The sequence below is a fragment of the Oncorhynchus mykiss genome, chromosome Y, assembly GCF_013265735.2.
Source record: "Oncorhynchus mykiss isolate Arlee chromosome Y, USDA_OmykA_1.1, whole genome shotgun sequence".
NCBI lineage: Eukaryota > Metazoa > Chordata > Actinopteri > Salmoniformes > Salmonidae > Oncorhynchus > Oncorhynchus mykiss.
In genome coordinates this window covers 39,697,992-39,725,370 of record NC_048593.1, presented here as the reverse complement: position 1 = coordinate 39,725,370, position 27,379 = coordinate 39,697,992, and the positions used below count along the sequence as shown (strand labels likewise).

The 27,379-nt window shown below is 45.4% G+C and overlaps 1 protein-coding gene across 3 annotated transcripts in view; it reads right to left on the bottom strand.

Moving 5' to 3' along the window:
• The window catches only part of pds5b (PDS5 cohesin associated factor B), a 99,585-nt gene that overhangs the window by 5,478 nt on the left and 66,728 nt on the right, over positions 1-27,379 (bottom strand). For all 3 annotated transcript variants that reach the window (XM_036968175.1, XM_036968176.1, XM_036968177.1), the window contains 11 exons: positions 26,677-26,813; positions 26,244-26,367; positions 24,862-25,066; positions 20,370-20,484; positions 15,259-15,391; positions 15,036-15,155; positions 11,237-11,299; positions 8,051-8,196; positions 7,568-7,637; positions 6,750-7,150; positions 4,689-4,772 (listed from right to left, as the gene is read on the bottom strand). In XM_036968175.1, the coding sequence (XP_036824070.1) occupies positions 4,689-4,772; positions 6,750-7,150; positions 7,568-7,637; positions 8,051-8,196; positions 11,237-11,299; positions 15,036-15,155; positions 15,259-15,391; positions 20,370-20,484; positions 24,862-25,066; positions 26,244-26,367; positions 26,677-26,813 (1,598 nt within the window). The remainder of the gene's footprint in view (positions 1-4,688; positions 4,773-6,749; positions 7,151-7,567; positions 7,638-8,050; positions 8,197-11,236; positions 11,300-15,035; positions 15,156-15,258; positions 15,392-20,369; positions 20,485-24,861; positions 25,067-26,243; positions 26,368-26,676; positions 26,814-27,379) is intronic.

Genomic DNA, 27,379 nt, shown 5'->3' with positions numbered 1-27,379 from the left:
CAAGGACATACACACAAAGGCTGCACACACTCACACAAACAAATGCAAAAAAACATTAGTTTCACCAACATTTATCGGTCCCTGATTCAAATGTTTAAGATACAAGGACCCCAAACCGATCCAAAACAGAAAGTAAAAGACGCAAGGGAAGCATAGAAATAGCGCACATAGAACAGATCTACCGCTTCTGATACTTGTTTATAATGAGAATGACAGATCTATAACTCACATTTCTATGTGAATTTGGTCAGGTCACCCCAAAAAAAGGTACATATTGGCGCTTTAAACAATCAGTGTATACGGTCATTTTTTTTTTTTAGATATAGAGAGTAAAAGTTGATCATTTCATAGCGAGGACAGAAATTACTTTTTTGAGGAGCACAGCAGAGAAGATCACTTGAAAAACTTTGAAGCGGTCAAAAACCATTTGATTTTGTCATGGGGGTGAGATCCAAAGTCCTGCTATAGATATATATATATATATATTGGCTATGTCATTGTTAATTTATAAATATTAATACATTACTAGCTCAAACACTTAATCTCTGTTAATTAGTGGACGATAGAGATTTCAGATCCAAAGTGTGGGGGGGGGGGGGTGGGGGGGCGACAAAGGATACATTGTCCCTGCCTATTCTGACAGTGGACTGGTAGATGCCTAGTTTCCCTTATGGATCAGATCAGGTACATTGTCCCTGCCTATTCTGATAGTGGACTGGTAGATGCCTAGTTTCCCTTATGGATCAGATCAGGTACATTGTCCCTCCCTATTCTGACAGTGGACTGGTAGATGCCTAGTTTCCCTTATGGATCAGATCAGGTACATTGTCCCTCCCTATTCTGACAGTGGGTTGGTAGATGCCTAGTTTCCCTTATGGATCAGATCAGGTACATTGTCCCTCCCTATTCTGATAGTGGACTGGTAGATGCCTAGTTTCCATTATGGATCAGATCAGATTAGAGTTGCACATTTTGGGGAATATTCAGAGGTGGAAACGTTCCATGGGAATTAATGGGAATATATGGGAATTAATGGGAATATATGCAAATTAATATTAATATAATGTAAATGTAGATGTTTTTTTGAATTAGATATATTTACCATATCATATGGAGACAGAAACATAAAACCTTTTACCTCATAAGAAGACAATTGAAAATCATTAAATTCTTCCAATAGAAATAAAAAATATATAATTTAGTTACGAATTAAACTTTAATTAAATGACTTGACATGGGATGATTTCACTGAACAACAAAAGAAAGGGAATATTGAATGATCCCCAATGATCCATCGCATCTCCCAAAAATGTTTTCAACATACATCTGTAAAATGATTGTCTAGAAACTAAAGCTTTGGTTGTCTTCCTCTCAGGCTTCCATGTCTTCTCCCTGGACCTCCTCAATGTCCTCCACCACTTGAACATCAGACTCTGAGGCCTCACCTTCACTGTCACTTTCCAACCTTGTTGAGGATGGTTCGTTGTCAGGCTCAAAAAGCCTTAAATTTGCCCAGATGGCCACCAATTTGTCAACCCTTGTATTGGTCAGCCTGTTGCGTGCATTGGTGTGTGTGTTCCCAAACACGGACCAGTTGCGCTCTGAGGCGGCTGATGTTGGTGGGATTTGGAGGATGATGGAGGCAACAGGGGAAAGAGCCTGAGATCCACAAAGTCCCTTCCACCAGGTGGCTGATGAGATATGTTGGCACGACTGCCATACTGCATCTCCATCCCAAAGCCCGTACTTCGCCAGACTGCCAAGAACCTTGCCCTCATCCAGGCCAAGGTGGCGAGACACGGTAGTGATGACACCATAAGCCTTGTTGATCTCTGCACCAGACAGGATGCTCTTGCCAGCGTACTTGGGGTCCAACATGTATGCTGCGGCATGTATGGGCTTCAGGCAGAAGTCCTCATGCTTTTTGATGTATTTCAGAACTGCAGTTTCCTCTGCTTGGAGCAACAGTGAAGTGGGCAGGGCTGTACGGATTTCTTCTCTGACATCTGCAAGCAGAGTCTGAACATCTGACAGGATGGCATTGTCTCCTTCAATCTGTGCAATGGCTACTGCTATAGGTTTCAGGAGTTTCCGGCTGATTAACACTCAAAAAATACATCATCCAGGAGGATCCTCTTGATGGGGCTTGTCTATATCGGCAGACTGTGATATGGCCATTTCTTGGAAAGACTCATTCCCCTCCAGGAGACTGTCAAACATGATGACAACACCACCCCAACTGGTGTTGCTGGGCAGCTTCAATGTGGTGCTCTTATTCTTCTACCTTCGCTTGGTGAGGTAGATTTGCTGCTATAACTTGATGACCCTTCACATACCTAACCATTTTCCTTGGCTCTCTTCTAGAGTGTATCCATTGTTTTCAGTGCCATGATGTCCTTGAGGAGCAGATTCAATGCATGAGCAGCACAGCCAATGAGTGTGATGTGAGGGTAGGACTCCTCCACTTCAGACCAAGCAGCCTTCGTGTTCGCAGCATTGTCTGTCACCAGTGCGAATACCTTCTGTGGTCCAAGGTCATTGATGACAGCCTTCAGCTCATCTGCAATGTAGAGACCGGTGTGTCTGTTGTCCCTTGTGTCTGTGCTCTTGTAGAATACTGGTTGAGATGATGTAGTTAATTATTCCTTTTTGAACTTTTGCATCCAGCAAATGAGTAATAAAGCAAACCTGGTTGGAATGGTGCATGCTGGGCAAAGAACCTTCATGAAATCTCTTCCAATACACATGGCCTGTGAGCATCAGAGGTGAACCAGTTTGCCTACACCGTTCGAGCAAGACATTCATCAGCATTTCTCTTGACTACATTTCTCCATTGAGTCATAAACACTTCTGATTCCAGGAGGACCATGAGCTGTTGATAACGATAAGGTGTCTGATTCATCATGTTCACCTCGAATAGAAGTAGAGGGACTTTTGTCAGAGGTTGCTCGTTGTGAGCGCTGAGGGAGCTTTATGCACTTGGCCAGATGATTCTGCATCTTTGTTGCATTCCTCACATATGATTTGGCACAGTATTTGCAAATGTACACAGCTTTTCCTTCTACATTAGCTGCAGTGAAATGTCTCCACATCAGATAGTGCCCGTGGCATTTTCCTGTAAAGATTAGGGAAAAAATTGTGAAAAAAAACTAACAAATACAATTCCATGTACAGATAAATATTTAAGCAGTTAGATTAAAACAACTCCTTCGTAAGATCAATGTTTTCTAATGAAACATGTATGGAAACAGGTGAATTAACACTCGGTTAGCAGGGTCAAGACAGCTAAATCCCACATGGTAGCAAAAACTAACTAGCAGAAATTGTTAAGAAATTAGAAATGATTTAAACACACTTTGCTGTAGGCTACTATTTACTAGTTAACAAAAAATAATGTCATATAAAATATATTCACCTCACCCAGTATTAAAACTTACCAGAAAGCATGTAGTCCTTGGCTCAGACAGTGTCGTAGTGTGGGCTCAATAGCATCTCATTAGTGTACAAGATCTTGAGAATCAGCTGTACATGTGATGGAAGAATGCACTGTTCATGCAGAGGGTTGCAATTCCATTGAATTGGGGATAGTTCAACCAAAATATATCACAAGACCTAGAAATGCCTTATGTGTATCCTACAAAAAAAGGTTTACTGTTATAAGATAACTTTAAAAAAAACATTTTTTAAACTTTTTTGACGAATTGAAGCAAATTCCCGGGCTTTACTTGCCATGGAACATTACCAGAAAGTTTCCGACCCTTTGCATCCCTAGATCAGGTACACACCAGCTCAGAGAGGTCCAGCTCAGAGAGGCCCCAGCTCAGAGAGGTCCAGCTCAGAGAGGCCCCAGCTCAGAGAGGCCCAGCTCAGAGAGGCCCCAGCTCAGAGAGGCCCCAGCTCAGAGAGGCCCCAGCTCAGAGAGGCCCCAGCTCAGAGAGGCCCAGCACAGAGAGGCCCAGCTCAGAGAGGCCCCAGCTCAGAGAGGCCCAGCTCAGAGAGGCCCAGCTCAGAGAGGCCCCAGCTCAGAGAGGCCCCAGCTCAGAGAGGCCCCAGCTCAGAGAGGCCCAGCTCAGAGAGGTCCAGCTCAGAGAGGTCCCAGCTTAGAGAGGCCCAGCTCAGAGAGGCCCCAGCTCAGAGAGGCCCCAGCTCAGAGAGTCCCAGCTCAGAGAGGCCCCAGCTCAGAGAGGTCCCAGCTCAGAGAGGCCCAGCTCAGAGAGGTCCAGCTCAGAGAGGCCCCAGCTCATGAGCTCCATCAGCAGCAGATTTTAATTTAGAAAACGAATGTGTTAACGCAACAAGTATTAATGTATCGCATCGAACCGAAACGCATCGAATCCTTTCCAACTATAATGTATAGTTTCTGTATCATATCCCATATTACTGGATACATATCGAATCGTCTTGTAAGGGAAAGGTCCACATCACACCTGCCACACACACACACACCTGCCACACACACACACACACACACACACACCTGCCACACACACACACACCTGCCACACACACACCTGTCACACACACACACACACACACCTGCCACACACACACACACCTGTCACACACACACACACACCTGTCACACACACCTGCCACACACACACACCTGCCACACACACACACCTGCCACACACACACACCTGCCACACACACACACCTGCCACACACACGCACACACACACACTTACGCTGGTTGTTTCTTGGCGGGCTGTGCTGCTGCCTTGGCCGGCCGGCCTCTCTTCTTCACTGGGGTGGACTCAGCAGACTCAGAACTGGGAAGGAAAGCAACAGGATTTAAGAGGTTATTGACAACAAATACAGATAAATGTGTGATTCTTTCAACAGTTAATGTTAATATCTCACTTCATTTGAAATAATAAACAGATGATTAAAAAAAGAGCATAAATGTCCACAGTGCTTTTGGAAAGTATTCAGACCCCTTGACTTTTCCCACATGTTGTTACCTTACAGCCTTATTCTAAAATGGATTCAATCAATTGTTTTCCTCAATCTACACACAATACCCCATAATGACATCACAATACCCCATAATGACATCACAATACCCCATAATGACATCACAATACCCCATAATGACATCACAATACCCCATAATGACATCACAATACCCCATAATGACATCACAATACCCCATAATGACAAAGCCAAAACAGGTTTTGAGAAATGCATTAAAATAAAAAAACAGAAATACTTTACAGAAGTATTCAGACTCTTTGCCATGAGACTCGAAATTGATCTCAGGTGCATCCTGATAACATTGATCATCCTTGAGATGTTTCTACAACTTGATTGGAGTCCACCTTTTGGTAAATTACATTGATTGGACATGATTTGGAAAGGCACCTCCTCATGTCTATATAAGGTCACACAGTTGACATGGTTTTTGTGCTGACATGCACGGAGGTCAAAAGGAATTGACCGTAGAGCTCCGAGACAGGTTTGTGTTGAGGCACAGATCTGGGGAAGGATACCAAAACATTTATGCAGCATTGAAGGTCCCCAATAACACATTGGTCTCCATTATTCTTAAATGGAAGATGTTTGGAACCACCAAGACTCTTCCTAGAGCTGGCCGCACGGCCAAACTCAGCAATCGGGGGAGAAGGGCCTTGGTCAGGGAGGTGACCAAAAACCTGATGGTCACTCTGACAGAGCTCCAGAGTTCCTCTGTGGAGATGGGAGAACCTCCCAGATGGACAACCATCTCTGCAGCACTCTACCAATCAGACCTTTATGGTAGAGTGGCCAGACAGAAGCCACTCCTCAGTAAAAGGAACATAACAGCCTGCTTGGAGTTTGCCAAAAGGCACTTGAAGGACTCTCAGACCATGAGAAACAAGATTCTCTGGTCTAATGAAACTAATATTGAACTCTTTGGCCTGAATACCAAGCGTCCTGTCTGGAGGAAACCTGGCACCATGCCTACGGTGAAGCATGGTGGTGGCAGCATCATGCTGTGGGGATGTTTTTCAGTGGAAGGGACTGGGAGACTAGTCAGGATCGACTGAAAGATGAACGGAGCAAAGTACAGAGAGATCCTTGATGAAAACCTGCTCCAGAGCACCCAGGACCCCAGATTGGGGCAACGACCCTAAGCACACAGCCAAGACAACCCAGGAGTGGCTTCGGGACATATCTCTGAATGTCTTTGAGTGGCCCCGCCAGAGATCGGACTTGAACCCGATCTAACATATCTAGATAGACCTGAAAATAACTGTGCAGCGACGCTCCCCATCCAACCTGACAGAGCTTGAGAGGATCTGCAAAGAAGAATGGGAGAAATCCCCAAATACAGGTGTGCCAAACTTGTAGCGTCATACCCAATAAGACTCGAGGCTGTAACTGCTGCCAAAGGTGCTTCAACAAAGTACTGAGGAAAGGGTCTGAATACTTATGTAAATGTGAACTACTTTATTTTTTATTTTTTTAACTGTTTTTGCTTTGTCATTATGGAGTATTGTGATGTCATTATGGAGTATTGTGATGTCATTATGGGGTATTGTGATGTCATTATGGGGTATTGTGATGTAGATTAATGAGAGGGAAAAAACTATTTAATCCATTTTAGAATAAGGCTGTAACATAACAAAATGTGGACAAAGTCGAGGGGTTCGAATAATTTATGAATGCACTGTTTACAAATGTATGTCAACAGAACAGTAACAGATCTTACAGGATGGTTTATACTATATCACATATCAAGGAGAAAACACCAAATGCCCTCTGACCTCTGTGTTGATCTCCTTGCCGCCCGCGCTGGTCTTCCTCCCTTAGTCTTCAGCTCCATATTCTCCTCTTCTTCCTCTTCCTCCTCCTCTTCCTCCTCTCCTCCCTCATCCTCTTCTTCAGGGGGAGGAGTTGCCTTCTTCCGGCCTCGGCCCCTCCCCTTAGCTGGAGTTTCCTGATTGGCTGGCGCAGCCTTCGTGGACCGCCCCCTACGCCCTTTTTTGGGCGGGCTGTTCTGTTCGTCTTCCGTCTGGGCGTCGCCGAGTCGGGACTCCTCTCCCCATTGGTCCTCGGGGTCGACTGCTGCTACCTTCTTGCGGCCGCGCTTGGGTTTAGGAGAAGGGTTGTCGTCAAGGTTACTGGAGGCGGCGCCTCGTTTACGGCCCCGGGGTTTGTCACTGTCCTGTAAGAAGGCCGTATTGTCAACGAACTGCTATTTGACTGTAAGGAGACGGTAGTGTCGACTAAGTTGGATTTGACAGTTTGTTACTTTGAGGGTAACAGGTAACTGACTGAACGCTTGTTTGGATTACCCAGTGAAAGTGACAATACACTTTCTCAGTAAATGAGTCTTACTTGGTGGCATAGTTAAACGACACGTTGGATTCCTTCCCCTGTGAGCAGTGTATGGATAAAGGTACGGACAGAAACCATTGTTTTGGTTTTACCCCGGCCACTGTTTCCCAATGCTAACTTTTTAGCATTTGTGATATAAAAACCAATGCGGGTCAATATCCCTGATATTAGCATTTTCACATTTCATGTACAAATCATCTTAAAATAACTTCACGGAGCTACACAATACATTTCAGACTCTCACCTTTGTGTCGGAGGCGTCTCCTTTCTTCATGAGGTCTTCATTCTCACTGTGGTCCTCTGCACTGTCATGTCTGGGACAGGGAGACAGGAGGACAGGTTAGAGACATGTCTGGGACAGGGAGACAGGAGGACAGGTTAGAGACATGTCTGGGACAGGGAGGCAGGAGGACAGGTTAGAGACATGTCTGGGACAGGGAAGCAGGAGGACAGGTTATAGACACTCATGTCTGGGACAGGGGGGCAGGAGGACAGGTTAGAGACACTCATGTCTGGGACAGGGAGGCAGGAGGACAGGTTAGAGACACTCATGTCTGGGACAGCGAGGCAGGAGGACGGGTTAGAGACCCTCATGTCTGGGACAGGGAGGTCAGGAGGACAGGTTAGAGACCCTCATGTCTGGGACAGGGAGACAGGTTAGAGACACTCATGTCTGGGACAGCGAGGCAGGAGGACAGGTCAGGTCTAGGGTAAGAGGTGTGTGTACCTGGTCTTGGTGCGTTGAGGAGAGCTGGGGTTTGAGGTACTATCCTCGTTGCTAGCCGTCTCCATGCGTGATGCTTTACTCTGGATGGGTTTGCCTGCTGAGGCCAGGGGCTTGTTCACCGCTCCTAACACGTTAGCTGCTTTAGGCTGGGGGGAGGGGGGATATGTAGGGGTGAGGTGTAGGGGTGAGGGAGGGGGAGATATGTAGGGGTGAGGGAGGAGAGAGGGTTGTGTGTAGGGGTGAGGGAGGAAGGAGGGGGAGATATGTAGGAGTGAGGAAGGAGAGAGGGGTGTGTGTAGGGGTGAGGGAGGAGGGAGGGGGAAATATGTAGGGGTGAGGGAGGAGAGAGGGGTGTGTGTAGGGGTGAGGGAGGAGGGAGGAGGAAGGGGGAGATATGTAGGGGTGAGGGAGGATGTGTAGGGGTGAGGGGGAGAGAGGGAGGATGTGTAGGGGTGAGGGGGGAGAGAGGGAGGATGTGTAGGGGTGAGGGAGGAGAGAGGGGGATGTGTAGGGGTGAGGGAGGAGGGATGTGTAGGGGTGAGGGAGGAGAGAGGGGGATGTGTAGGGGTGAGAGAGGGAGGATGTGTAGGGGTGAGGGAGGAGAGAGGGGGATGTGTAGGGGTGAGGTAGGAGAGAGGGGGATGTGTAGGGGTGAGGGAGGAGGGATGTGTAGGGGTGAGGGAGGAGAGAGAGGATGTGTAGGGGTGAGGGAAGAGAGATGTGTAGGGGTGAGGGAGGAGAGATGTGTAGGGGTGAGGGAGGAGAGAGAGAGGTTGTGTAGGGGTGAGGGAGGAGAGGGAGGATGTGGAGGGGTGAGGGAGGATGTGTAGGGGTGAGGGAGGAGAGATGTGTAGGGGTGAGGGTGGATGTGTAGGGGTGAAGGAGGATGTGTAGGGGTGAGGGAGGAGAGAGAAAGGATGTGGAGGGGTGAGGGAGGAGAGATGTGTAGGGGTGAGGGAGGAGAGATGTGTAGGGGTGAGGGAGGAGAGAGGGAGGATGTGGAGGGGTGAGGGAGGAGAGATGTGTAGGGGTGAGGGAGGGAGGATGTGTAGGGGTGAGGGGGCACAGGGAAGAAGGGAAGAGAGGAAAGGTCAGAGATCAGAACAGGGGAGTCAAACTCATTTTTCTCACTTATATCTCCCCTCCAGAAATGTATTTTCTAACTTCGGTGATTATTAATTAGCCAGCTGGACACCGTGGAGACACTGCATGAATGTAGGTCCATTATTTCTACACAGTTTCAATTTGGGTTTAGTCATTTTAAAGTATACTATATATATACAAAAGTATGTGGACACCCCTTCAAATTAGCGGATTCCGCTATTTCAGCCACACCTGTTGCTGCTGACAGGTGTATAAAATTGAGCACACAGTCATGCAATCTCCATAGACAAACAGTGGCAGTAGAATGGCCTCCGTGACTTTCAACGTGGCACCGTCATAGAATGCCACCTTTCCAACAAGACAGTTTGTCAACTTTCTGCCCTGCTAGAGCTGCCCCGGTCAACTGCAAGTGCTATTATTGTGAAGTGGAAATATCTAGGAGCAACAACGGCTCAGCTGCGAAGTGGTAGGCCACACAAGCTCACAGAACGGGACCGCAGAGTGCTGGAGTGTGTAAAAATCACCTGTCCTCGGATGCAACGCTCACTACCGAGTTCAAAACTAGCTCTGGAAGCAACGTCAGCACAAAAACTGGTCGTCGGGAGCTTCATGAATTGGGTTTTTATGGCTGAGCAGCCTGAACACAAGCTTTAGATCACCATGTACAAAGCCAAGCGTCGGCTGGAGGGGTGTAAAGCTCGCCGCCATTGGACTCTGGAGCAGTGGAAACGCGTTCTCTGGAGTGATGAATCACGCTTTACCATCTGGCAGTACGATGGACGAATCTGGGTTTGGCAGATTCCAGGAGAGCGCTACCTGCCCAAATGTACAGTGTCAACTGTAAAGTTCGGGCTCGCCCCTTAGTTCCAGTGAAGGGAAATCTTAACACTTCAGCATGACATTCTAGAGTTTCCAACTTTGTGGCAACAGTTTGGGGAAGGCCCTTTCTTGTTTCAGCATGACAATACCCCCGTGCACAAAGCGAGGTCCATACAGAAATGGTTTGTCGAAATCGGTGTGGAAGAACTTCCCAGAAGAGTGGAGGCTGTTATAACAGCACAGGGGGGACCAACTCCATATTAATGTCCATGACCTTGGAATGAGATGTTCAGCGAGTAGGTGTCCACATACTTTTGGTCACGTAGTGTTTATATATTGTTATTTTATTACTCAAACTACCAACGGGGCCGTATGTCTGACCCCCCCTGGGATAGAACCCCCCTGGGATAGAACCCCCCCCGGGATAGAGCCCCCCCCTGGGATAGAACCCCCCCCTGGGATAGAACCCCCCCCTGGGATAGAACCCCCCCCTGGGATAGAACCCCCCCCTGGGATAGAACCCCCCCTGGGTTAGAACCCCCCCTGGGTTAGAACCCCCCCTGGGTTAGAACACGCCCTGGGATAGAACACGCCCTGGGATAGAACACGCCCTGGGATAGAACCCCCCCTGGGATAGAACCCCCCCTGGGTTAGAACCCCCCCCCCTGGGTTAGAACCCCCCCCTGGGATAGAACCCCCCCTGGGATAGAACCCGCCCTGGGATAGAACCCCCCCTGGGTTAGACAATTTATCCCACTGTTGGCAAGGGCTCCAAATCGCTGATTCTAACAACCGAAAGTTGAGCAAATTAATACAATGGGCAGTCATCCTACCGTTAAGGCCTGTCTGAATGAATATCGTGGGCAGTCATCCTACCGTTAAGGCCTGTCTGAATGAATATCGTGGGCAGTCATCCTACCGTTAAGGCCTGTCTGAATGAATACCATGGGCAGTCATCCTACCGTTAAGGCCTGTCTGAATGAATACCATGGGCAGTCATCCTACCGTTAAGGCCTGTCTGAATGAATACCATGGGCAGTCATCCTACCGTTAAGGCCTGTCTGAATGAATACCATGGGCAGTCATCCTACCGTTAAGGCCTGTCTGAATGAATACCATGGGCAGTCATCCTACCGTTAAGGCCTGTCTGAATGAATACCGTGGGCAATCATCCTACCGTTAAGGCCTGTCTGAATGAATACCATGGGCAGTCATCCTACCGTTAAGGCCTGTCTGAATGAATACCATGGGCAGTCATCCTACCTTTCCAGGTGTAAAGAAGGACTTCATCTCTGGAGGGAGATAGTTCTTTGTGTTGCTGAAATTCTACAGAAGAGATGTTTAGTCAGAATGTGAATCCATTGAATGGTTTTATTTGCAGATTAGAGCCAACACACACACACACACACACACACACACACACACACACACACACACACACACACAGTAGAGGTCTTCACAGATCTTTCCAAACCGGATTACCCGACCCGGGATGTTGTCGTCGATCCCGGGTCGGAACCTGCTCAGAGGCCACGGACTTCGGATTTGTGTGAAAATATGTGAAATACAGACCAGATCCTAAATTATATTTGAATAATTTAAATCTTAAAACAGCTTAGGCCTAAACCCAAATTTCACACATTTAATGATTATTCTCTTAAATTATTGTCAAGGGGTCCCCTTTCATCAAACCACATGTGTCAAACTATCATTTTGTGACAAAACGGCACAAAAACTAGCCACTGCATGTGACACCGTGTAAAACAGTGCACTAGTTGTGGGTGACTAGGAGGAGGTCTCTCCTAGTCTATATAAACAGGTCTCTCCTAGTCTATATAAAGTCTCTCCTAGTCTATATAAACAGGTCTCTCCTAGTCTATATATAAACAGGTCTCCCATAGTCTATGTAAACAGGTCTCTCCTGGTCTATGTAAACAGGTCTCTCCTGGTCTATGTAAACAGGTCTCTCCTGGTCTATATAAAGTCTCTCCTAGTCTATATAAACAGGTCTCTCCTAGTCTATATAAACAGGTCTCCCCTAGTCTATATAAACAGGTCTCCCCTAGTCTATATAAACAGGTCTCTCCTAGTCTATATAAACAGGTCTCCCCTAGTCTATATAAAGTCTCCCCTAGTCTATATAAACAGGTCTCTCCTAGTCTATATAAAGTCTCTCCTAGTCTATATAAACAGGTCTCTCCTAGTCTATATATAAACAGGTCTCCCCTAGTCTATATAAACAGGTCTCTCCTAGTCTATATAAAGAAGTCTCTCCTAGTCTATATAAACAGGTCTCTCCTGGTCTATGTAAACAGGTCTCTCCTGGTCTATGTAAACAGGTCTCTCCTGGTCTATGTAAACAGGTATCTCCTAGTCTATATAAACAGGTCTCTCCTGGTCTATGTAAACAGGTCTCTCCTGGTCTATGTAAACAGGTCTCTCCTGGTCTATATAAAGTCTCTCCTAGTCTATATAAACAGGTCTCTCCTAGTCTATATAAACAGGTCTCTCCTAGTCTATATAAACAGGTCTCCCCTAGTCTATATATAAACAGGTCTCTCCTAGTCTATATAAAGTCTCCCCTAGTCTATATAAACAGGTCTCTCCTAGTCTATATAAAGTCTCTCCTAGTCTATATAAACAGGTCTCTCCTAGTCTATATATAAACAGGTCTCCCCTAGTCTATATAAACAGGTCTCTCCTAGTCTATATAAAGAAGTCTCTCCTAGTCTATATAAACAGGTCTCTCCTGGTCTATGTAAACAGGTCTCTCCTGGTCTATGTAAACAGGTCTCTCCTGGTCTATGTAAACAGGTCTCTCCTGGTCTATGTAAACAGGTCTCTCCTGGTCTATATAAAGTCTCTCCTAGTCTATATAAACAGGTCTCTCCTAGTCTATATAAACAGGTCTCTCCTAGTCTATATAAACAGGTCTCTCCTAGTCTATATAAACAGGTCTCTCCTAGTCTATATAAACAGGTCTCTCCTAGTCTATATAAACAGGTCTCTCCTAGTCTATATATAAACAGGTCTCCCCTAGTCTATATATAAACAGGTCTCTCCTAGTCTATATAAAGTCTCTCCTAGTCTATATAAACAGGTCTCTCCTAGTCTATATAAAGTCTCTCCTAGTCTATATAAACAGGTCTCTCCTAGTCTATATAAAGTCTCTCCTAGTCTATATAAACAGGTCTCTCCAAGTCTATATATAAACAGGTCTCCCCTAGTCTATATAAACAGGTCTCTCCTAGTCTATATAAAGTCTCTCCTAGTCTATATAAAGTCTCTCCTAGTCTATATAAACAGGTCTCTCCTAGTCTATATATAAACAGGTCTCTCCTAGTCTATATAAAGAAGTCTCTCCTAGTCTATATAAACAGGTCTCTCCTGGTCTATGTAAACAGGTCTCTCCTGGTCTATGTAAACAGGTCTCTCCTGGTCTATGTAAACAGGTCTCTCCTGGTCTATGTAAACAGGTCTCTCCTAGTCTATATAAACAGGTCTCTCCTAGTCTATATATAAACAGGTCTCTCCTAGTCTATATATAAACAGGTCTCCCCTAGTCTATATAAACTGGTCTCTCCTAGTCTATGTAAACAGGTCTCTCCTAGTCTATATAAACAGGTCTCTCCTGGTCTATATATAAACAGGTCTCTCATAGTCTATATATAAACAGGTCTCTCCTGGTCTATGTAAACAGGTCTCTCCTAGTCTATATAAACAGGTCTCTCCTAGTCTATATAAACAGGTCTCTCCTAGTCTATATATAAACAGGTCTCTCCTAGTCTATATATAAACAGGTCTCTCCTAGTCTATATAAAGAGGTCTCTCCTAGCCTATATAAAAAGGTCTCTCCTAGCCTATATAAAGAGGTCTCTCCTGGTCTATGTAAACAGGTCTCTCCTGGTCTATGTAAACAGGTCTCTCCTGGTCTATGTAAACAGGTCTCTCCTAGTCTATATAAACAGGTCTCTCCTAGTCTATATATAAACAGGTCTCTCCTAGTCTATATAAAGAGGTATCTCCTATGAAACCGAGTGAAAGAGGAGAACCCGACAGGTCAGTTGTCTGTACGGGCCTCATTTATACACCTTGTGGCTACGGAGGGGAGAAAGTCTGCTTCTCTTGGTCCATATTTCCAAGACCTGAGATATTTTATTTATTAGTTTTCATTTGGCCTATTTAGTAGGCTATTTAATTTATTTAAATACATCTGTTATATATAATGTTGAATGACTCAAATCAAGTGGAATATCTCTCAGCGTAAACATGAGGCTCAATCATGCCCTTCTTTAAAAAATATACAAGTTATACTATAATGCAGAATTACTGATAATATCTTCCCGATCGTCTTTATAGTTGGATAGAGAATATATTTGTCAAACAGAGTCGTCATAGCGGGAATTACTAACCTTAACATCCCAACTGTTGGAAATGAAATGGGTGACCACATGAATTTGAAGCTTGCTGGTCAAACAGGCCTACCTTGAGTCTAAACCCATGTTCGTCAAAACAGTTAAATAAGATAGATGTTAATAACACAGTAAAATAGCCTACAGAACAGCCTAAGAGACGTCCTCAATGTCCTCCATCTAACTATAGAGACGTCCTCCATCTAACTATAGAGACGTCCTCAATGTTCTCCATCTAACTATAGAGATGTCCTCAATGTCCTCCATCTAACTATAGAGACGTCCTCAATGTCCTCCATCTAACTATAGAGATGTGAAAATACTAAACTATAGGATGTCATTATGAATATACTAAGCTTTTACTTCAGAAACAACCCAAAATGCACCATGAGTCCAAACTATTTTGCTGACCTTCAATTAAGCTGGATTTGTAATATTTTGGATCCATTTGGGTCCGATACAGACAGACCCAATTTGGATCCGATTCTCGCTCAACTCGAACATACAGTATTTCGGATAGGATCCGAATCGGTTATTGATTTTTTTGAATGAAATGTCTGGATCCTGTCGGGGGTTCGAGTGATAATTTAGAGGATCCAATTCGGATCTGAATTTGGTGATCTGAGAAGACCTCTAACTAAAACACCTACCTTGTCAGGCTTGGTGAAGTAGCGTGTGGGAAGGACAGGGTCTTTGGGAGACTCCAGACTGTAGGTGGTGCTCTTAGAGATGATGATGTTCATGGCCACGTCACACACCGTGTACAACTTCTGTAGAGGGAAAGAGAGGGTGTGTGTGTGTGAGAGTGAATCTGTGTGTGTGAGCGTGAATCTTTGTGTGTATATGTGAATCTGTGTGTGTATGTGTGTGTACCTCGTTGATCTTGGCGTCGGTAGGAGCCTGTGCATCCTTGGTCTGTTTGATGTTCTCCACCATCTTCCTGATGAAGGCATGGCTGTTGTTCTCATTCTTAGACATGATGATCTCCAGGATGAACCACAGAGACCTGGGGAGGAGAGGAGGAGTGGAGAGGGGGGAGGAGGAGTGGAGGGGGAGGGAGGAGTGGAGGGGGAGGAAGAGGGGGGGAGGAGGAGTGGAGGGAGGAGTGTAGGGGGAGGAGGAGGGAGGGAGGAGGAGTAGTGGAGGGAGGAGGAGGAGTGGAGGGGAGGAGGGGAGGGAGGAGGAGTGGAGGGGAGGAGGAGGGAGGGAGGAGGAGGAGTGGAGGGGAGGAGGGGAGGGAGGAGGGAGGGAGGAGTGGAGGGGGAGGAGGGAGGGAGGAGGTTATACTATTTGTATCAGGTATTACTCTCATCCGTTCATAATCATCTATGTGTTTTATGTCTCTGCGTTTTTTCTGTGCTGATGATGTTAGATAATATGACTGCGGATCAAACTGGCTGAATTAAGAGAGAGAACGATGGGTGAGAGGGCTTGAGAAAGGACAGCATCCCAAATAGACTGATATGTCAACACAGCAGACTATATATAACAGCAGACAATGACAGCAGACAATGACAGCAGACTATGACAGCAGACTATAACAGCAGACTATAACAGCAGACTATGACAGCAGACTATGACAGCAGACTATGACAGCAGACAATGACAGCAGACAATGACAGCAGACAATGACAGCAGACAATGACAGCAGACAATGACAGCAGACAATGACAGCAGACAATGACAGCAGAATATATATGACAGCAGACTATATATGACAGCAGACTATAACAGCAGACTATGACAGCAGACTATGACAGCAGACTATGACAGCAGACTATGACAGCAGACTATGACAGCAGACTATGACAGCAGAATATATATGACAGCAGACTATATGACAGCAGACTATAACAGCAGACTATGACAGCAGACTATGACAGCAGACTATGACAGCAGACTATGACAGCAGACAATGACAGCAGAATATATATGACAGCAGACTATAACAGCAGACTATGACAGCAGACTATGACAGCAGACTATGACAGCAGACAATGACAGCAGACAATGACAGCAGACAATGACAGCAGACTATGACAGCAGACTATGACAGCAGAATATATATGACAGCAGACTATATGACAGCAGACTATAACAGCAGACTATGACAGCAGACTATGACAGCAGACTATGACAGCAGACTATGACAGCAGACAATGACAGCAGAATATATATGACAGCAGACTATAACAGCAGACTATGACAGCAGACTATGACAGCAGACTATGACAGCAGACTATGACAGCAGACAATGACAGCAGACAATGACAGCAGACAATGACAGCAGACTATGACAGCAGACTATGACAGCAGACAATGACAGCAGACAATGACAGCAGACAATGACAGCAGACTATGACAGCAGACTATGACAGCAGACTATGACAGCAGACTATGACAGCAGACTATGACAGCAGACAATGACAGCAGACAATGACAGCAGACAATGACAGCAGACTAAGACAGCAGACTATGACAGCAGACTATGACAGCAGACTATGACAGCAGACTATGACAGCAGACTATGACAGCAGACAATGACAGCAGACTATGACAGCAGACAATGACAGCAGACAATGACAGCAGACAATGACAGCAGACAATGACAGCAGACAATGACAGCAGACAATAACAGCAGACTATGACAGCAGACTATGACAGCAGACTATGACAGCAGACTATGACAGCAGACTATGACAGCAGACAATGACAGCAGACAATGACAGCAGACAATGACAGCAGACAATGACAGCAGACTATGACAGCAGACTATAACAGCAGACTATAACAGCAGACTATGACAGCAGACTATGACAGCAGACTATGACAGCAGACTATGACAGCAGACAATGACAGCAGACAATGACAGCAGACAATGACAGCAGACAATGACAGCAGAAAATGACAGCAGAATATATATGACAGCAGACTATATATGACAGCAGACTATAACAGCAGACTATGACAGCAGACTATGACAGCAGACTATGACAGCAGACTATGACAGCAGACTATGACAGCAGAATATATATGACAGCAGACTATATATGACAGCAGACTATAACAGCAGACTATGACAGCAGACTATGACAGCAGACTATGACAGCAGACTATGACAGCAGACTATGACAGCAGAATATATATGACAGCAGACTATAACAGCAGACTATGACAGCAGACTATGACAGCAGACTATGACAGCAGACAATGACAGCAGACAATGACAGCAGACTATGACAGCAGACTATGACAGCAGACTATAACAGCAGACAATGACAGCAGACAATGACAGCAGACAATGACAGCAGACAATGACAGCAGACTATGACAGCAGACTATGACAGCAGACTATGACAGCAGACTATGACAGCAGACAATGACAGCAGACAATGACAGCAGACAATGACAGCAGACAATGACAGCAGACTATGACAGCAGACTATGACAGCAGACTATGACAGCAGACTATGACAGCAGACAATGACAGCAGACAATGACAGCAGACAATGACAGCAGACAATGACAGCAGACTATGACAGCAGACTATGACAGCAGACTATGACAGCAGACTATGACAGCAGACTATGACAGCAGACAATGACAGCAGACTATGACAGCAGACTATGACAGCAGACAATGACAGCAGACAATGACAGCAGACAATGACAGCAGACAATGACAGCAGACAATGACAGCAGACAATAACAGCAGACTATGACAGCAGACTATGACAGCAGACTATGACAGCAGACTATGACAGCAGACTATGACAGCAGACTATGACAGCAGACTATGACAGCAGACAATGACAGCAGACAATGACAGCAGACTATGACAGCAGACTATGACAGCAGACTATGACAGCAGACTATGACAGCAGACTATGACAGCAGACAATGACAGCAGACAATGACAGCAGACAATGACAGCAGACAATGACAGCAGACTATGACAGCAGACTATGACAGCAGACTATAACAGCAGACTATGACAGCAGACTATGACAGCAGACTATGACAGCAGACTATGACAGCAGACTATGACAGCAGACTATGACAGCAGACTATGACAGCAGACTATAACAGCAGACTATGACAGCAGACTATGACAGCAGACTATGACAGCAGACAATGACAGCAGACTATGACAGCAGACTATGACAGCAGACTATGACAGCAGACTATGACAGCAGACTATGACAGCAGACTATATATGACAGCAGACTATGACAGCAGACAATGACAGCAGACAATAACAGCAGACAATAACAGCAGACTATATATGACAGCAGACTATATATGACAGCAGACAATGACAGACTATATATGACAGCAGACTATATATGACAGCAGACTACGACAGCAGACTACGACAGCAGACAATGACAGCAGACAATAACAGCAGACAATAACAGCAGACTATATATGACAGCAGACTATATATGACAGCAGACAATGACAGACTATATATGACAGCAGACTATATATGACAGCAGACAATGACAGCAGACAATGACAGCAGACAATGACAGCAGACAATGACAGCAGACAATGACAGCAGACTATGACAGCAGACAATGACAGCAGACTATAACAGCAGACTATGACAGCAGACTATGACAGCAGACAATGACAGCAGACAATAACAGCAGACAATATATAACAGCAGACTATAACAGCAGACTATGACAGCAGACTATGACAGCAGACTATGACAGCAGACTATGACAGCAGACTATGACAGCAGACTATGACAGCAGACAATGACAGCAGAATATATATGACAGCAGACTATATATGACAGCAGACAATGACAGCAGACTATAACAGCAGACAATGACAGCAGACAATGACAGCAGACTATAACAGCAGACTATGACAGCAGACTATGACAGCAGACAATGACAGCAGAATATATATGACAGCAGACTATATATGACAGCAGACTATATATGACAGCAGACAATGACAGCAGACAATGACAGCAGACTATGACAGCAGACAATAACAGCAGAATATATATGACAGCAGACTATATATGACAGCAGACAATGACAGCAGACTATGACAGCAGACAATAACAGCAGAATATATATGACAGCAGACAATGACAGCAGACTATGACAGCAGACAATGACAGCAGAATATATATGACAGCAGACTATATATGACAGCAGACAATGACAGCAGACTATGACAGCAGACTATGACAGCAGACTATGACAGCAGACTATGACAGCAGACAATGACAGCAGACAATGACAGCAGACAATGACAGCAGACAATGACAGCAGAATATATATGACAGCAGACTATATATGACAGCAGACTATATATGACAGCAGACTATGACAGCAGACAATGACAGCAGAATATATATGACAGCAGACTATATATGACAGCAGACAATGACAGCAGACTATGACAGCAGACAATGACAGCAGACAATGACAGCAGACAATGACAGCAGACTATGACAGCAGACTATGACAGCAGACTATGACAGCAGACTATGACAGCAGACTATGACAGCAGACTATGACAGCAGACTATGACAGCAGACAATGACAGCAGACTATATATGACAGCAGACTATATATGACAGCAGACTATATATGACAGCAGACAATGACAGCAGACAATGACAGCAGACTATGACAGCAGACAATGACAGCAGACAATGACAGCAGACAATGACAGCAGACAATGACAGCAGACAATGACAGCAGACAATGACAGCAGACAATGACAGCAGACTATGACAGCAGACTATGACAGCAGACTATGACAGCAGACAATGACAGCAGACAATGACAGCAGACAATGACAGCAGACAATGACAGCAGACTATGACAGCAGACAATGACAGCAGACTATGACAGCAGACAATGACAGCAGACAATGACAGCAGACAATGACAGCAGACAATGACAGCAGACTATGACAGCAGACTATGACAGCAGACAATAACAGCAGACTCACTCCTTGATGTCTTTGAGCTGTTCAATGTCCTGGACCTTGATGTAGTCTGGGTCGTGGACCAGCAGGTGGATGGCATAGGGGACCACATACTCAGGGAGCAGAGAGAACAACTTCTCTGGAATATATATAAAAAAACAACACACAGAAAGGTTAATACACACCCTGGTCCAACAGTAACAACAGCCCACTGGCCTGGGACAGGTAAACACATGCATTGGGCTAGTGGATCTAGTCAGTCACTGGCCTGGGACAGGTAAACACATGCATTGGGCTAGTGGATCTAGTCAGTCACTGGCCTGGGACAGGTAAACACATGCATTGGGCCAGTGGATCTAGTCAGTCACTGGCCTGGGACAGGTAAACACATGCATTGGGCCAGTGGATCTAGTCAGTCACTGGCCTGGGACAGGTAAACACATGCATTGGGCCAGAGGATCTAGTCAGTCACTGGCCCCCGGGTCAACTTCTCAGTGTATTTGACATTCCAGTTTGAAATTGACATGCTCTGTTCCAGTCTGCCATAGAAAACTGCGGCTCTGTTTGTGCTGTCATTCTGTTACCAAAAGTTGCATCCCCACGGCGGTTGAAGGAAATGTGTTTTTTTGTCAGTGAACATAGTATTAAATTAGCAATAGGCTACTGTCTATAAAACGACCCCTAGCATTCGTCTGGGCTAATGTAGCCTAAATCGATAGCTTCTCTCGTTCGAGAACAAGTTGTCTTTAAAAGGGCAACGTCCTATTTTGTGATGTAAAAAAATAAAAATAGTTCACATTGGACCCTGCCCACACACAGCACTTGGATGGCATAGGATTGGTCTGGTTTCATAGAGCAGATTAAATAGTATCCAGGACTGGTCTGGTCTGATAGAGCAGATTAAATAGTATCCAGGACTGGTCTGGTCTGATAGAGCAGATTAAATAGTATCCAGGACTGGTCTGGTCTGATAGAGCAGATTAAATAGTATCCAGGACTGGTCTGGTCTGATAGAGCAGATTAAATAGTATCCAGGACTGGTCTGGTTTCATAGAGCAGATTAAATAGTATCCAGGACTGGTCTGGTCTGATAGAGCAGATTAAATAGTATCCAGGACTGGTCTGGTTTCATAGAGCAGATTAAATAGTATCCAGGACTGGTCTGGTTTCATAGAGCAGATTAAATAGTATGCAGGACTGGTCTGGTCTGATAGAGCAGATTAAATAGTATCCAGGACTGGTCTGGTTTTATAGAGCAGATTAAATAGTATCCAGGTCTGCTCTGGTTTCATAGAGCAGATTAAATAGTATCCAGGACTGGTCTGGTTTCATAGAGCAGATTAAATAGTATCCAGGATTGGTCTGGTTTCATAGAGCAGATTAAATAGTATCCAGGACTGGTCTGGTTTCATAGAGCAGATTAAATAGTATCCAGGATTGGTCTGGTTTCATAGAGCAGATTAAATAGTATCCAGGACTGGTCTGGTCTGATAGAGCAGATTAAATAGTATCCAGGACTGGTCTGGTTTCATAGAGCAGATTAAATAGTATGCAGGACTGGTCTGGTCTGATAGAGCAGATTAAATAGTATCCAGGACTGGTCTGGTCTGATAGAGCAGATTAAATAGTATCCAGGACTGGTCTGGTTTCATAGAGCAGATTAAATAGTATCCAGGACTGGTCTGGTTTCATAGAGCAGATTAAATAGTATGCAGGACTGGTCTGGTCTGATAGAGCAGATTAAATAGTATCCAGGACTGGTCTGGTTTTATAGAGCAGATTAAATAGTATCCAGGTCTGGTCTGGTTTCATAGAGCAGATTAAATAGTATCCAGGACTGGTCTGGTTTCATAGAGCAGATTAAATAGTATCCAGGACTGGTCTGATAGAGCAGATTAAATAGTATCCAGGATTGGTCTGGTTTCATAGAGCAGATTAAATAGTATCCAGGACTGGTCTGGTTTCATAGAGCAGATTAAATAGTATGCAGGACTGGTCTGGTCTGATAGAGCAGATTAAATAGTATCCAGGACTGGTCTGGTCTGATAGAGCAGATTAAATAGTATCCAGGACTGGTCTGGTTTCATAGAGCAGATTAAATAGTATCCAGGACTGGTCTGGTTTCATAGAGCAGATTAAATAGTATGCAGGACTGGTCTGGTCTGATAGAGCAGATTAAATAGTATCCAGGACTGGTCTGGTTTTATAGAGCAGATTAAATAGTATCCAGGTCTGGTCTGGTTTCATAGAGCAGATTAAATAGTATCCAGGACTGGTCTGGTTTCATAGAGCAGATTAAATAGTATCCAGGACTGGTCTGGTTTTATAGAGCAGATTAAATAGTATGCAGGACTGGTCTGGTTTCATAGAGCAGATTAAATAGTATCCAGGACTGGTCTGGTTTCATAGAGCAGACTAAATAGTATCCAGGACTGGTCTGGTCTGATAGAGCAGAATAAATAGTATCCAGGACTGGTCTGATAGAGCAGATTAAATAGTATCCAGGACTGGTCTGGTTTCATAGAGCAGATTAAATAGTATCCAGGACTGGTCTGGTTTCATAGAGCAGACTAAATAGTATCCAGGACTGGTCTGGTCTGATAGAGCAGAATAAATAGTATCCAGGACTGGTCTGGTCTGATAGAGCAGATTAAATAGTATCCAGGACTGGTCTGGTTTCGTAGAGCAGACTAAATAGTATCCAGGACTGGTCTGGTCTGATAGAGCAGATTAAATCGTATCCAGGACTGGTCTGGTTTCATAGAGCAGATGAAATAGTATCCAGGACTGGTCTGGTTTCATAGAGCAGATTAAATAGTATGCAGGACTGGTCTGGTTTCATAGAGCAGATTAAATAGTATCCAGGACTGGTCTGGTTTCATAGAGCAGATTAAATAGTATCCAGGACTGGTCTGGTCTGATAGAGCAGATTAAATAGTATCCAGGACTGGTCTGGTCTGATAGAGCAGATTAAATAGTATCCAGGACTGGTCTGATAGAGCAGATTAAATAGTATCCAGGACTGGTCTGGTTTCATAGAGCAGATTAAATAGTATCCAGGACTGGTCTGGTTTCATAGAGCAGATTAAATAGTATGCAGGACTGGTCTGGTCTGATAGAGCAGATTAAATAGTATCCAGGATTGGTCTGGTTTCATAGAGCAGATTAAATAGTATCCAGGACTGGTCTGGTTTCATAGAGCAGATTAAATAGTATCCAGGACTGGTCTGGTCTCATAGAGCAGAATAAATAGTATCCAGGACTGGTCTGGTCTGATAGAGCAGATTAAATAGTATCCAGGACTGGTCTGGTCTGATAGAGCAGATTAAATAGTATCCAGGACTGGTCTGGTCTGATAGAGCAGACTAAATAGTATCCAGGACTGGTCTGGTTTCATAGAGCAGATTAAATAGTATCCAGGACTGGTCTGGTTTCATAGAGCAGATTAAATAGTATCCAGGACTGGTCTGGTTTCATAGAGCAGATTAAATAGTATCCAGGACTGGTCTGGTTTCATAGAGCAGATTAAATAGTATCCAGGACTGGTCTGGTCTGATAGAGCAGATTAAATAGTATCCAGGACTGGTCTGGTTTCATAGAGCAGATTAAATAGTATCCAGGACTGGTCTGGTTTCATAGAGCAGATTAAATAGTATCCAGGACTGGTCTGGTCTGATAGAGCAGATTAAATAGTATCCAGGACTGGTCTGGTTTCATAGAGCAGATTAAATAGTATCCAGGACTGGTCTGGTTTCATAGAGCAGATTAAATAGTATCCAGGACTGGTCTGGTTTCATAGAGCAGATTAAATAGTATCCAGGACTGGTCTGGTCTGATAGAGCAGACTAAATAGTATCCAGGACTGGTCTGGTTTCATAGAGCAGATTAAATAGTATCCAGGACTGGTCTGGTTTCATAGAGCAGATTAAATAGTATCCAGGACAGGTCTGGTTTCATAGAGCAGATTAAATAGTATCCAGGACTGGTCTGGTTTCATAGAGCAGATTAAATAGTATCCAGGACTGGTCTGGTCTGATAGAGCAGATTAAATAGTATCCAGGACTGGTCTGGTCTGATAGAGCAGATTAAATAGTATCCAGGACTGGTCTGGTTTCATAGAGCAGATTAAATAGTATCCAGGACTGGTCTGGTTTCATAGAGCAGATTAAATAGTATCCAGGACTGGTCTGGTTTCATAGAGCAGATTAAATAGTATCCAGGACTGGTCTGGTCTCAGAGCAGATTAAATAGTATCCAGGACTGGTCTGGTTTCATAGAGCAGATTAAATAGTATCCAGGACTGGTCTGGTTTCATAGAGCAGATTAAATAGTATCCAGGACTGGTCTGGTTTCATAGGACATTCTCCTGATGTTGATATTATTGACCAGACACTGCCTGGCGTGTGTGTGTGTGACTGTGTGTGTGTGTGTGACTGTGTGTGACTGTGTGTGTGTGTGTGACTGTGTGTGTGTGTGTGTGTGTGTGTGTGTGTGAGACTGTGCCCATCTCCCTTACCGCTGACGGCAGCGTGTTGTTTAAGGTACTCTCTCCTGATTGTAATGTTCTTCACCAGACACTGCCTGGCGTGGGCCCGCCTCTCCTTCACAGGGTCCTTGGCACACAGGGCAAACACCGCCAGGTACTCCAGGGGCAGACGCAGACGGCACAGACCCTTATGGAGCTTCTGGGCAAAGCCCTGGCGCACCTGGTAACACTCATCCTGGAGAGAGAGATGAGGAGAGAGAGGGAGGGAGGAGAGAGGGGGAGGAGGGGGAGAGGAGAGAGGGGGGGGGAGAGGGGAGAGATGAAGAGAGAGGGGGAGGGAGGAGAGAGGGGGGGAGGGGAGAGAGATGAGGAGAGAGAGGGAGGGAGGAGAGAGGGGGAGGGGGAGAGAGATGAAGAGGGGGGAGAGAAGGGGGGAGGGGGAGAGAGATGAAGAGAGGGGGGAGAGAAGGGGGGAGGGGGAGAGAGATGAAGAGAGAGGGGGAGGAGAGAGGGGGGAGAGGTAGGTAGGTAGAGGGGGAGGGAGGTAGAGATGAGGAGAGAGAGGGAGGGAGGAGAGAGGGGGAGGAGAGAGGGGGGAGAGGGAGAGGTAGGTAGGTAGAGGGGGAGGGAGGTAGAGATGAGGAGAGAGAGGGAGGGAGGAGAGAGGGGGAGGAGAGAGGGGGGAGGGAGGAGAGAGAGGTAGGGAGGGAGATGAATAGGTGTTTTGAATGAGAACAGGTGTCGTGGAAGAATCAGAATTTGTTGGTAACATATGTAAGATGTTTTATAGTCATCAAATGTGTGTAAATTACTTCTCATCAAGAATGTTATTTTTGTATAATACTGTGGCAGGGTTTGCAGTATCTGTTCTATGTCAAGACTAAGTTGCATGGGCCGCAGAGAGGGGAGAGGTCAAAGTATCATCATGTGTAAACATATCTCTTGGCTCCACAATGTCTGTGTGCCAGTCAGTGTGTCTCTGTGATCTTGTCAAGATAGGATTGGTTGTATTTAGAGTTGGTTGTATTTAGAGTTGGTTGTATCTAAATGACAATTTGATATATGCCTGTTGATATGGAGGGTTGGTTTATGGTTCTGGGGTTTGAGAAAGGAGACAAAGCTGAACGATGAATTATGCCGATGCTGTCTTATCCTGTGTGTGTCTTTGCTATAAAAGACCTCATTTGAAATGTGGAAGGGGCTCTCAGAGAATTCATTTGATAGACACTGAATTGCCTGAGAGTCACAGGATTGTGATAGAGCTCATATAATTAAAAGATGGACTTTGATAACTAACTCCGACTTGTGCTGTGGTTTGCTCCCATGATTTGGTGAATAGAGGAAATTTCCGCGACACAGGACATGTGTGCGTGTGTTTAGTGTGGAAAGTGTTTTAGTGTGTGTGCTCTTACATTGATGACCAGGGCACAGAGTTGGTACTGCTCCAGGGTGATGATCTCATGGTAGCAGGGCTCCTGTGCCAGCTTCAGTAGGGCACACGCTGCTGCCAACCTCAGCCTGGACATATCTGGTTTACTGTGGAGGGGGGAGGGAGGGAGAGGAGGTGTGGAGAATGAGAGGAGAGAGAAGAATGTGTCAGGTGTATGTCAAAGTCCTAGCAAATGCTGGTGTGTGTGATGTGGTGTGTTTGTGTGTGTGTGTGCTGTGATGTGTGTGTGTGATGTGGTGTGTGATGTGTGGTGATGTGCTGTGTGTGGTGTGTGTGTGTGTGTGTGTGTGGTGATGTGGTGTGTGTGTGTGTGTGTGTTGTGGTGTGGTGTGGTGGTGTGTGTGGTGAGTGATGTGGGTGTGTGTGTGTGCTGTGTGTGGTGGAGTGATGTGTACCCCATCTTGCCCTGCTCTGTCAGGTCTCCATCACTGTGAAGTATAGCAGTCAGCATCCTCAGAGTGGAGTTACCAGACTTAGACAGGGTGTTCTTTACGCCCAGCAACCACCTCACCATCAACTTGATACCCTGGATCTAGAGACACAGAGACAGAGAGAGAGAGAGAGAGAGAGCGAGAGAGAGACAGAGACACAGCGAGAGAGAGAGACACAGAGAGAGAGAGAGAGCCAGAGAGAGAGAGAGAGAGAGAGCCAGAGAGAGAGAGAGAGAGACACAGAGAGAGAGCCAGAGAGAGAGCCAGAGAGAGAGCCAGAGAGAGAGAGAGCCAGAGAGAGAGCCAGAGAGAGAGAGAGAGAGAGAGAGAGAGAGAGAGAGAGAGAGAGAGAGAGAGAGAGGGGGGGAGAGAGAGAGAGAGAGAGACAGAGAGAGAGAGAGAGCCAGAGAGAGCCAGAGAGAGAGAGAGCCAGAGAGAGCCAGAGAGAGAGAGAGAGAGGGTGGGAAGGAAGGAGGGGGTGGAGGGAGAGGAGAGGTTACAAACCTTCGCTTTGAAATGGGGACAGCAGACGTTTTAGCCTCATGATGTTGGCAGGAGACATTCTCAGTAGGCATGGTAGGTTATAGACTGTTCTGGGTACTCTCCAGTAGCTAACTAGAAATACGTTTTAATGTACAATCAGGGTTCTACCCTAGATTTTCAGACC